General features: G+C 38.7%; 1 protein-coding gene and 1 pseudogene across 1 annotated transcript; both read right to left on the bottom strand.

Annotated features, from left to right (window-relative positions):
• Positions 1-2,228: 2,228 nt before the first annotated feature.
• On the bottom strand, positions 2,229-5,870 carry LOC145109225 (putative serine/threonine-protein kinase PBL11). Its single transcript, XM_079046346.1, has 5 exons — positions 4,467-5,870; positions 4,222-4,354; positions 3,934-4,070; positions 3,400-3,565; positions 2,229-2,880 (listed from the first exon to the last, which is right to left on the bottom strand). The coding sequence occupies exons 1-5, from the start codon at positions 4,926-4,928 to the stop codon at positions 2,558-2,560; spliced, it is 1,221 nt and encodes a 406-aa protein (XP_078902472.1). The 5' UTR covers positions 4,929-5,870; the 3' UTR covers positions 2,229-2,557.
• On the bottom strand, positions 5,112-5,759 carry LOC145106879 (putative receptor-like protein kinase At5g38990 pseudogene; annotated as a pseudogene).
• Positions 5,871-13,693: the final 7,823 nt, after the last annotated feature.

Genomic DNA, 13,693 nt, shown 5'->3' with positions numbered 1-13,693 from the left:
CTCTCTTCTACTTTCCTTCTTGCTAGTTTGGGTGTGATTCCATTAGAGGCATTACACTTTGTGGTGCTAAAGCTTCCAAGAAGATCAAGATCAAGATTAAGGGAATATCAATTGTTTGCTATAACAATTGAAAGGTATGTAAACCCTAAACCCTAGTTTGTTAATTTCGAAATTAGCCTCTCTCCTCTAGGGTTCTTGTTTTGCAATTCAAAGTTGTATGTTCAATAGTTAAAACATAGATCCAAAGTAGGTTGCATGTGAACTTAGGAATTGTTTTCTAGTTTATTTGTTTTACCTAAAACCCATCAAATACATCATAATTTATAAACCAAAAATCATAAAACATAAACCATGACACTTAGAATCAACCCCAAATCACAATCACCCAGACAAGTGTCACTGTCAGAATCAATGCTATTCCTCCCACGATAGCGCTAGTGATCATAGCTCTAATTGCCATCCTCCTAACAGTGTATGCATAACCACACATCGCATCCACCACCTCTGACATGTCAATAATGTTGTGATGATGATAAGCAATCCTATTACGGGCGTCGTGCAGGTCTCGGGCCATGGCTTCCATGCTGTATCGCTCCTGATAATTCATTTCGGTTGTGCACATATAAGGCATCCCTATGACTGGGGGTCAAGGCTGATTGGGCTCGGGACGCCCGTTTCTTGTTGCAGGAGGGACTGGCATGGGTTCTTGGCATTCGCGCGCTCTTTCTCGCTGTCCTCCTGCGATATAGTCCATAAAGGGGCGGCTGAGGTGTCGGCTGTCAAGAAGGGTCGAGTATCAACAGGGCTGAAGTCTCCTTAGTCGATGCCCGGCTGCTCACTTCGTCTCCAGTATCCGATCCCATAGATGAATCTTCGACCGGTTCAGTGCTCGAGTCGCGGTTGAATTTTGGACGTGCAGTGACGTAACCTGACTCATTTGCCGATCCAAGTGCTTGAGATCTAGTGTTTGACATGGCTAGGCTGTACACGGAAATCTTTAATGTTTAGACAAATTTTAGCATCCTAGTGAATTTTTGTTTTGTTTGATGTTTAAGATTAACCTAGGTTATTCATACCACTCACTGTAACCAATTACGGTCTTGCACTAGCTCTTCTTCAATTATACATAGTTGATCATGCTATGTATAATTAACGTCCACTAGTCCATTAACGAAATTTGTTATACTAAATGGAATGTTTTAATAACTCAACGGTTATAGTTTAGGTCTTCCCAAGGAAAAGGGAAGACAAGTGTTCTCTATTACCTTAGGCTCTTATTACCTTAGGCTCTGATACCAAATCTGTCACACTGCGCTAAAGCGAAAACATGAAGAGTGACAGGTTAAGGTCTCATCACAAAAGGTAAATAGGAGTACAAACCATAAACATTAAGCCTTTTAAGTTTACAGTGCGTACAAAACAATTACATTCAGTTTTCACAATACATAGTTTAATACATAACAAAAGTAACAACTTAAATCATATTGGCATTTTATTGATTCACCGACCGTTCCCTGAAAAACATGCAAAAACGAGGGTCAACTATAAAATAGCTGGTAAGTTCACATGTTTATAATACTACATTATTTCAACAAGAAAATATAGTTTGTTACACGACGATTTTGGGGCCTCCAACTCGTTGAGTTCCCATACAAAAATGAATAAATTGATTTAAATTACATACCAGGAACCGAGCGTTACACGAACCTTTTTAAAGTTGTCTTCAAGAATCTTTGAGATTTTGCATTCTCTCAACCGAGTCATGGTTGTAGGCCGACTCAAGGGTAGTCCACAATTCTCAAGCAGTCTAGAGACCTAAAATCTCTGCCATATCCTCTTCAATAAATTAGGAGAAGACTTGTTTTCAACCAAAATCGTCTTACATGGACGAGTGGAATCACCATTAATGTGTGAAAAAAGGTTTTGATATTTGAAAAGTGGGATGATTTGGTTTTTCCACAGAAGATAGTTCGATGAAGAGAGCTTAATAGTAAGCATGTGTAAGATAGTATTGAGAGCGAGGGGAGGTACTGCCATTAGCCATGGTGATTGCGAAAATAGGAGATGGAGCGGGTGGCTTAGAAAAGATGAATAGAAGAGGATCGGAATATGGTTGATACCATTTAAGAGTAATTATGATTAATCTCCAATGAATTTGTAGTGTATTGTATATTTATATTTATAATGAAGACACTATACATGCTAAGAGTAAATCAAATACAACAATATTCATAAAACTAGGAGTAGATAGATAATCTTTGTTCATGTAATCTTATCGTTACTAAAAGGTTCTTATAATCCAACCTTTGGAAATACAACATGCTTTGACTCAAAGTAGTCCCACATGCATGATCTAGTGGCCAATTACTTTGTTGGCTTTGGACAGGAGCACTAAATGAGCAACCCGACAATCTCGAAAAATATTTAACTCGATTTATACATTCTACAAATGGATCTAACATTCACTATCTTTCCTGCCTATTTATTCAGCTGACTTCCAGGATCATATACTTTACATTCACAGGTCTAAAAGAACTATTTGTTTGACTTTTAAGCGTCAAACTCTTTCGATTTCTTCTTGATAACATTGATTCAACACCAGCAAAATTTCTTCCATTGAGGGGCGTTCATCTTTTTTACCATGAAGACAGTTTAAAACAAGTTGAGCCAACTTGAATGCTCCTTTTGGAGGACAATCGTTATGTTGAAGTTGTGGGTCCATAATCATTCTAAGATTTACCTCATTTGCTAACAATGGCATAGCCCATTCCACCAAATTTTCCTTTCCGACAGGTCTCTCCTCATCATACACCATCATCCCGGTTAGTATTTCCAGCAGCACCACTCCAAAAGCATAGATCTCATTTTTCATCGTAAAATCTGTCAAAGTGGAGTTTGATGGGTTAGCCATTGGTGCATGCATCAATAAGTAAGGGGGCGTTTGGACGTTGGATTCTGTAAGATTTGGTAGGAATTGGAATTCAGTTGCATTTTAATCCTACATTTGGTATTCAAAGAATCCTTTGAGCAAGAGATTTCAACATTCCATCCTGAATCCATGGAATTCAATCGCCAGCATTTCCTCCTTGTTAGATAGAAGTACTCCAATATCTTTTTAACCCTCTAATTTCACAAGTAAAGGCATCTCCATATGTTTTCCCTCTTCTCGCTCACGAACACTAGGAATTCCATTCCATTTTCTGCCAACCAAATGTGTGACAGAATTCAATTCCTTTAGATTCGAAATCTTTTGACAAATTCCAATTCCTTCCAAAATATTCTACACACCAAACGCCCCTTCAAGTTTTTTAACCATAGGGCTAAGTTCATGGAAAAGATTTGGTTGGGATATCATTCAAATATATAATAAGAATATAAAAAATGTTTCACTTCTAATACCATCTGCAGGTGATAGTCCATGAAGACTAACAAATGTGTCTTCTTCCTGGAAAAGGCTCTCAAATCTATCTGCTCGGTAACGAAACCATTCAGGGGCAGCATAATATCGATCAATTTGGAATGAGTAAGAAACAAAAGAAAAATCCGAAAGCCGAGCATTAAAATCCTGAAAACAAGCATGAAAGGTATAGAAAAAGAAATTAAAACTGATGTGAGGCTAAGATGCAAAACTGATGCTGAGCATATTGAGGACTTAGCAGATTCCTTATGGATAAATGAGATTAAATATTTCTTTCTGGTTGGAAAATATTGTAAGTTTCTTGATTTCAGTGATTTTCTAACAATTTTGATTTTCTGAAATATGGCAATACAGCAATACCTGTTAAATTTAGTTCTTCCTTGTGAATTAATAAATTTCAAAAAGAATGCCTTGGATATGAATTAAATTCTTCTTTGTGAAACCTTAACACTCTTGTGTTATTTACTTTCATTCTACGTTAAAAATGCAAGCACATCAGCTGCAGAGTATATTACCGTATCCACCAATATGTGACTGGTTTTAAATTGGCTATATGCTGCCTGGTTCCTCTTATGTAAATATAACAGGCTTTCAGCTGCTCCTATTGCTATGTTCAATCGTGCAAGCCAAGAAAGTGAAGTTGTAGCTTGCTCTGCATATCAAGTAACCCAAGAAAAAGAAATTGTGATTTTCATTCTTTCATATATATTATTATGCTTCAACAACTCAAAAGCACGGTAATATTACCAACTGTCAATTTGACAATAAGGTTCATTACAATTAGAACTAGAAGAGATGCGTACCTCTGTAAAGATATTTATCCAAACTTTTGCCATGAATGAACTCATAAACACAAAACAGTTCTTCCTTGTTGCAGCAATATCCCAAGAGTTTTACAAACTTGGAATGATTGAAGTTTTTTAGTTTGATGACCTTCTGCATAGCCAAATTGGCTAAAAAATGTTAGAATGCATGAAAAATCTATGTTCATTCATTATGCTATGCGAAGTAAGTCCCACATCATCATTTCACATATTGGAAGAAGTACCTTCTGTGAGAGACTCACGATCTTCCTAACATATATCGGCAAACCAATGCCACATTTTGTTGGGGCATATGTCCTTTCATCGACCCATCCTTTGTAAATGGATTCATTTAGAGTTGGGGAAAGCACCTCCTCCATGAAATCATTTGTTGCACTTGCCAATTCAGAATATGTGAATGTTCTAAAACTTCCATCCTTACTGCTTCCTATTGCAGTATCAACTTCGATTCGTATCAAGTCATGGTACCTGCTGAAATCGTATTTGCTTTCTATTGCATCATCAACTTTGCCCGTGAAAAGTGATCTTAGCTTGTAAATAAATCCTTCTTCACTATCATCAGAATTGGCAATTTCCGTTTCTTGTGAAAGAATAGACTCGAGCTTGACCACAACCTCGGCCATGGCAGGGCGTTGTTTTGGTTCAGTGTGTAAACAGTAGCGTGCTATCCTTGCAAACTCCTTCATGCATTTTCTGGAGATTTGTCCGACTAATCTCCGGTCAATAATTTGATTGAGTTTTCCCGCTTTGATTTTCTTTTGAGCCCAACCTGCCAAACCCCATTGGTCTTCATCAAGGGTTGAATCTACCGCTTTTTTCCGAGACAATACTTCAAACAGTACCACCCCAAAAGCGTAAACATCTGATTTTCATGTCAATTTTCCAGTATAGAAGTAGCACGGATCCATATACCCAAATGTCCCTTTGACAGCCGTGCTCACATGAGTTCTATCCATTAAACCAACTTTAGCCAATCCGAAGTCTGAAACTTTAGCAACAAAGTTTGCATCCAACAAAATATTAGAAGTTTTCACATCACGATGTATGACTCCATGCTGAGCTGATGTACCCCTGTGAAGGTAGTCTAGACCCTGAGCTGCTCCTACACATATCTTCAGTAGTTGTAACCAGGATAAAGAGGAATTGGGTTTGCGAAGATAATCTTCAAGTGTCCCATTAGGCATGAACTCATAAACGAGAACCATCTCTCTTTCATCATTGCAATAACCAATTAAAGACAGAAGATTACCATGTCGCAGCATAGAAAGGACCTTGACTTCCGACTCAAATTCATGGGCTCCTTGATTGGACATGGAGTGCAATCGTTTGACTGCAACTTCGCTCATGGACCCGATGTTGGAACATTTATACACCTTACCGAATCCTCCCCGGCCAATGACTAAAGCCTCGTCGAAGTTTTGGGTCGCCGATTGAATTTCAGCAACAGTAAAACGTTGACATGTCTGGTCTGGGAATATGAAAGAGGATTCGGTATCTTTGATAGGTGTGGGTAGCATCGTCGTTTAGCTTCTCCTGATTGGACCTTTGATTCTTCACAATATCTCTTGTATCCAGAAATGAGCTTCAGAATTGCGGCAGTGAACGGGATGATTTCATCTGGTTCTTGTGCCGGTCGTTATTGTGCTGCTAGCGGGTGTCCGTTGACTATTGACTTTGTTGGCCTTCACCAAATTTCTTTATTTTATTTTATTTTATTTTATTTTATTTTATTTTTGCAAATGGTAAGATAAACAAGATATTTGTAGATTGCCAAAAGTTACATAACTTTTTGGCAAAACTGGTCCCTTTAGATTGCCAAAACTGGCTTGTTGAGGCCAACAATGAAAACCTCTATGCACTTGGTCCCTATGGTTTGTAAACGTTGCACGCATGGTCCCTTTGCTTGATTCTATCTAATTTTAGGCGTTAGTTGAGCCCACAAGCCTTCACACAGGTGTACTTTGTAGTACACTAATGTTGTTAGTAATACCACCTGATATTAGCTTGGTTCCCAAGGTATGAATTAAATACAGAAGAAGAAAAAACAAGAACAAATGAATTACTTGTTAACCTTGAAATTATTACTGAAATCTCAATATAGATTTACTTAAACATAGTCCTATTTATACTAAACTAAAAGACTTTGACTCTAATACAAAGACTTGGAAATAAAGCTAAAAACACAAAACTTTCATAAAATATCCCTAAATATAAAAACTGCTTTTGAATCATTTGATTAAACTGATTAATCCAACAATCACCCCTTAATCGGTTTGGTCGTACTGCTCGTTCATAACAATGTTTAATCACCTTCTTTTCGAACCATCTCGATTCTCGACCATTCCCGGACACCCGACTTTCACCTCGGTCACATCCAAAGTCTTCTCTCAATCCCTTTGATTGTTGACAACACATGTGACATATACCATGTCATCCTGTTAGACAAGTTCATTACCATCTCAACTTTTACCGGATCAACGACCTCTTCCTTGGCCACATCCAAAGCCATCCGATTTGAACTCCAATGCCATAATGTTCATACCGTGTAGTTTCTCCAATCTCTTCCTTTGTTTCGATCACCGTTCTTTGATGGGTCCTTCCCGCCCGCTTTTCGCACCTATGTCGGTATCCCCTTATCACAAACAAACTGATCAAGAACTATTCAAACCTGAGAGCAGCACCCCTTGTTGAAAACGTCTCGTAACAAACCATTCTTTGATCATAACTAACAGCCACAGACTGCCTGTGTTTATCACCGGTAACCTCTCTCATCACGTACGGTGCTCCCCGTCTCCACAGGACAAAGGTCGACTAAAAAACACTATACCGTTTTCTTCTTATGCTGTAAAAGGGTCTCAAAATAGCCCCTACTGTCATGAACCTTCTTGTTCGATCAAACCATGAGTTTGTTGCACCCCGCATAAATAAACCTCTGCCAAACACCCCACTTCACCTATAGTGGCAACCCAACACCCGAAGGCTCCTCTCCTTCGAAAGTCGACTCTTAAAACGGCACCGTCTTCACCTCGCTCTAATACCAGGTGTTAGTAATACCACCTGATATTACCTTGTTTCCCAAGGTATGAATTAAATACAGAATAAGAAAAACCAAGAACCGATGAATTACTTGTTAACCTTGAAATTATTACTGGAAATCTCAATATAACTTTACTTAAACATAGCCCTATTTATACTAAACTAAAAGACTTTGACTCTAATACAAATACTTGTAAAAAAAGCTAAAAACACAAAACTTTCCTAAAATACACCTAGATATAAAAACTACTTTTGAATCATTTGACTAAACCGATTAATCCAACAAATGCTACACCTCTTTATTAAAGCTTCTTCCCTAATTTAACAATTTCCTCCGTGCCTCTTCTTTCCCATCTCTCTCACGATAAACATAAGAAATGCTATTATGTTCTCGTGGAAATCTTGTTATTGTTGTCACGTCGTTGAAAAATTTAAATTATGTAAGGAAGTTCTCATCATCCGGCACTACCATGAAATTTTGGTGGCCTTGTGTGAAAATCAAACTGAGGTTATATATATATATATATATATATATATATATATATATATATATATATAGTTAACGTTATTACATAAATTACCTACCGTTAAATTCAAAACATAAAGTTAATAACAAATATTTTGTAAATTTCGTACTAAGCACCATATGTGAGTCTTCAATCATTAATAATAAATTAAAATTACTACAACCAACTTTCCAAAAGAATATAAAAAGTAGCACATTACTTTTTTGAGACATCAAGTCTTCTTTCATTTTGATAAGAAAATTCATATATTATACTTTAATAATCAATATTTTCCATAAAAACGTTCTCAATCGAAATCTAATCCAAAATGTTTAATCTCCCTTGATACATGGTAGATCGTAAATAAGATTTTTAAGTTTTAATGGGAATAATCAACAATATTATGTACGTTAAACACGAAACTGAATAAGTGAAATTTAATATTGTGTTAGTTGTATTATATAACAATTCCAGTTTGTTGAATAAATCATCACCACTGATGTTTGACATATGGCAATTCTTTAGCCTCCTTTTAACATTTGCGCTACTTGCCTTTAGTTCATAAGTATTTGAATACTTCAACTTCTCTATTATGAATATGAACCCAAAAATGTATGCACACTACTTGCCTTTGATTGTTGTGATGGAGATGAGGAAAGAATGTTGATGACAGTTATAGAAACACCTCAACATAATGGAATAGCCGAGAGGATGAAAAAAGCATTGAATGAGAGGGAAAAACATGAGATTGTGTTTATGTCTACCAAAGATCTATAGGTAGATTCAGACAACACAACAACATACTTAATCAATCGTGGACCCTCAGTCCCCATAGAATTCAAGATTCAAAGGAGGAATACTTGGTCGAGAGATATTTTTGACACACTTTGTAACATCCTGATGTCAAGGTAATTTCAATTTCAACCCTATGTTTGATTAATATTGTATTTTTGAGCCTTGTGTTGAGGAAGGTTGCTAGATTGGGCCAAAGTGACAATATGGTAATTTTTCCCAAGTTAAGTACGTTGAGCGTACGTTGTGTACGCTGGGCGTACACCTTGTACGCGGGGCATACATGAAGAAATGGAAAATCGTAATATTTAAGGATTGGTCCATATATAAACCTCATTATAGCCTGATGTCTCATTTTCTTCATCATCCCCTCTGTGAAAATTTTTCCTAAGCAAACCCTAAGTGAGAAGAGTGCATCTTGAAGCCATTGGAGTGTTTTGGAGGTGTTTTTGAAGAAGAGGAAGGTGGTGAGAAGATCTTGGCGCTTGGAAGCATCTTGGATCTGAGATCACCTTCTTCTTAGCAACCTCCAGGAGGTAAAAAAAAGTTCACATCTTGATCACTCCATCTTGTAGATCAATATATTTATCTCTTTAAGACACTTTTGTCCCAAAAATGGTGATTCTTGAGCATGGCATGTTCTTGACCCATTAAGTTGTCCTTTTAGACCTTAGAAAGGGTCTTAAGTTATAAAATGTGGTCTTGATGGTTAGTTTTGCTCCATGCATGCTATAGAGGGTCTTAATGCATTAAGATGTCGAGGCTTTGTGTTTTAAGCACTAATTGGACATGCTAAGTCATAAAGTTGGAAAACTTACAACTCATGATGATATTTTAGCCTTAGATATGACTTTGGACATGAAGATGTGGTGTATTAAGCTCTTAATGGAAAAAGGGCTGAATAGGGCGTGTACGTTGGGCGTACCAAGTGGTACGCTGTGCATACGCGGTCAGCGCCCCGTAGGCTAGTCAAACACTGAGTACGCCCCGCGTACAGAAGAGTACGCCCATCATACTCGGATGAGTCGACTCGGTCGGGTTGACTCAGCTAGGGGTTGACTTTGAGTTTGACTTTGAGCAAGGTTGACCAAGTTTGACGTAAGGGTATTTTTGGTATTTTGGATTGTGTTTGAGAATTGGTCCTTCGGTTGGATAGGTGACGGTTAGAGCTGAGATTCGGAGTCGGGACCTCATAAGTTATTGTTCAGATTGACAGGTGATTCTTCCTCACTTTACTTGTGGGTCGAAGGCACCAAGGCCGACCCATTGGATTGAATATCCTGTTATATGGCAATATGTTATTATGTGGTAGAGACCTGTTAGATCAGTATCCTGGTATATAGGATATTAGCATGGGGGTGATCTGTAGATCTGCTTGTTGTCTATTTACTGGTTATATGTTTATCTGTTATGTGTATTTCGAGATGTGATAGTTGGTTGAGCTAAGGCGTTCCTGCATTGTGCTGAAGGCCACGATACCCGCGGCGCTCTAGATAGGCTTTAGGCCTACGAGGCAGTCAAGTTGAAGGCCTGACGAGCGGTCCGGATTGGCTGTAGGCCCTGCGAGGCGGTCCAGTCATGCTGAAGGCTTGGGAGCGGTCCATATAGGCTATAGGCACAGCAATGTGGTCCAGTCATGTTGAAGGCTCATTTATGCATGCTGTTGTTTGTTGTGTTTATGTGGTGGTACTTTGGGGGGACTCACTAAGCTTTGGCTTACGATTTTAGTTTATTGTTTTAGGTACTTCTGATGATCACGAAAGGCGAAGGTGCAACCGTATACATCCTCCTGATTTATGGTCGTATGATTTTGGGATACTCTGATATTGTTAAACACTTTTTAAACAATGATTTTGTAACATTTTTATGATTATGGTTTATTTTGAAAAGTTTAAAATTGTTGTGACTTTTGATGTAACATCCCAAAAATACAGGCCAAAAATTTCATTTTAATTAAGTTATTACATAAAACCATTAGTAAAAAAACATTCATAATAATGTCTCATGTCAAAACCAAAGTGTCAGTAATCAAAACATAGTATCATAAACCATATCAGAGTGTAATCCCAAGGATCTCATGTCTCATAGCATAATCACATATCTCATAGCATCCCAACACAATAAGCATCCCAACACAATAAGCATATCAAATAGTGACAACCATATAATTATCACAAAGACAATCATCTCAAACATAATCACCTACTAGTGGGTCGGCATTGGTGCCTTAGACCCACCCCTACTGGAAGGTAACTCACCTCACAATGCTGAAGTCCCGTAGACACAATCCCAACTACTGGATGACAGATTCCTGAACTGTCAATATCAAAACATCGCCAAATTAATAATTGGGTCCCAACATATAACCACAAGTTCTTTGAGTAACAGGCTACATTACCCCATCTTGGCTTGATTCAAGCCCAAGGCCCAATCCAACAGCCCAAAAGTCAAACTAGGAATCAAAGCCCAACATATGGCCAAAATTTCCAAATTGGGCCCAAACCTTTACATGGTCATAATTAAGGCCCAACTACTTAGTCCAGTCCAAACATTTGGCATTTCTAATGGCCCAATATCATATAATCATCAAGGCCCAAACTATGGCCCATCTACGGCCCAATTTTCCAAACTGGGCCCACACCTTCATATGGGCCTTACCCTAAGCCCATCAACATATTCTAGTCCATATGATTATTCTTGGATAGCCCATTATTGGCCCAAACACAAAAGCCCAATAGAAAGGCCCAACAACAACCCAAGTGAAATTAGGGTTTCATATAAAATGATGATTAGGGTTAAGTGTCCTTACTTAACCCATTAAGGACTTAATCCATTAAGTCCCACATGGCCTTAGGTTAATTTGCAATGATTATTAATTAATATTTTAAGTTCATTAAATAATTCCGATGCGATCCAGATAAGTGCAAGCCCATAATCCCAAAAATAGGGTTTTCTAAACCCTAATTAGGGTTTTCAACCCATCATAGCCCAATAGGCCCAAAATCAAGTCCTTAAGCCCATTAGGGTTTCACTAATCGGGCACCACCCACTACCACCTCGGGTAGTGGTGGTCAACGGTGGCACACGGCGACGGCCACCACCTCACGGTGGTGGTTAGGGTTTCTAGTCCAATCGAGTCCAAGCATCCCAAACGATATCCAAACACAAATAAGCACACCGCCACCCAACGCGGCGGCCGGTGGCGACAGCCACCAACCTACGGTGGCAGTTTTGAGTTTCATTTCCATTATTCCCTTTTTTTACATCATACAATGCAACTTCTCAAATAATATACACACACACTAAAAATAAACACACACACAACCACCTTGAAATGGCGGCTGAAAGCCATTTCCGACGGCAACCATGGCACTCGTGACGTCGAACACCTCGAGAAGGACAGAAATGCGAGACGAGGTGGTCTAACTGAGAGATTCTGGCTGTTCGCGACCTGCTCTTCTTCGTTCACAGCTCACACTCCGATCTCGGGGGGGGGGGGGGGGGGTTTCTCCGGCCATTTCCAACATTACAGGCGGCATCAGGTGGCTACGAATTGCTTCCCATTGTTTCCGACAAAACTACGCTCCATTGCCGGTCTCCGTCTCTAGCAACAACAGGAACGACGACAACGGGGCTTGACTCGATGGGTTGCATCCTCCACACGGTGGTGCATAGTGACTATGGAAGAGATGGTGGTGGCAGGAGGAGAAGGAGGGTGGAGAGGGTGGCGGCTGAACATTGGTTAGGTTTAGGGTTACGAATGACAATGAAAGAGTTAAATACCGTGCCTTATCAAACTTCCTTCCATAATGGCAGGAATGGCCCCTCTCCATAACAATTTCTTTCAACTTAGGTCTAAAACTTACCAATTAGCCCCTTAGTCCCAAATTCTCTTCAAATGAAGTCCCAGAAGTTATCATTTAGTCACTGCCTTCATAAATACTTACAAAATCAATCTGAAACTTAAATTTTAACCCCCAACTTCTAAAATAGTAGCAATTAACCCCTCGAGACCAACCCTGGATATATAATTATCGATTTTAGGGCTACTATGCGTTTATTTATTTATTTAATAAACGGGGTGTTACAACTCTCCCCCACTTAAATTAGATTTCGTCCTCGAAATCATTCCTTACCATTCCTTACACGCCTAACCACTCTAGTAATATGGTCACCATCCTGGGCACACCCTAGCCTTCCCAGGGTAGCCGTGACCAATCTTCGCAAAGCCCCAAAATCTATTGGATTAGTGTCTAAGTCCATAACTATAATTGGTATGTACTTGACCCGACTCGGCATGGTCCATTTGGGTTGCATGGCATCAGAACATTTGGATAGACCGTTTGTGAGAAGAGGACATTTGTGACATATTAATATAATATAAGTTCTAATATATTAATATGAAATCATGTTATTTAATTAGTATTGATCAAGAATTAATTTGGAATTAATTTAGTGATCAAAAGAGACTAATTAAATATATGGGGATTGATTGTGTAAATCATTCATTCTTATATATGTGGGCTTATGATCCAAGATTTCTTTTGTTGGGTTTAACCCATGTGGTGACCCATGGATACTCCATGGAGGTTAAAACCCATGGAGCATAAGGGATGGGTAAAGACATGGGTTACATGGTGTAACCCTAATGTACACACTATATAAGGACCCCTTTGGCTCAAGAAATTGGCACTAGTGATACATATTTGAGGGCTAGCCGATTTGAGCATGGAGTGTCTTCTCCTCATGGTTATTCCATGTGATGGTGATGTTGTGTGAACCATTTGAGGTGTCACATTTGGGGCACTAGGCTCTCAAGCTTCATGGAGTCAAGCTACATCAACAAGGTATGTATTCTATCCATTTTATTACCCAAGTATCAAAAGATTGTATGCTAGTTAGGGTAATACCTTGGAATATTCATATTTGCATGTATAATAGAGAAAATATAGATCCAAGGTATTTAGGGTTGCATGTACACTTATGAGTGTTAGAATGCTCATAACCCAACAGTGGTATCAGAGCCTAGGGCTGTTTTCAATTATACTTGATGCAACTTATATTTCAAGGCTGAGAATCTGTCCAGACAGAAAACTCGACGAGTTCTGGCCATAAAC

Source organism: Lactuca virosa, chromosome 4 (assembly GCF_052849685.1).
Source record: "Lactuca virosa cultivar CGN04683 chromosome 4, Lactuca_virosa_CGN04683_v6, whole genome shotgun sequence".
NCBI lineage: Eukaryota > Viridiplantae > Streptophyta > Magnoliopsida > Asterales > Asteraceae > Lactuca > Lactuca virosa.
Note: the sequence above shows the minus strand (reverse complement) of the source record. Positions and strands in the feature narration are given on the sequence as shown.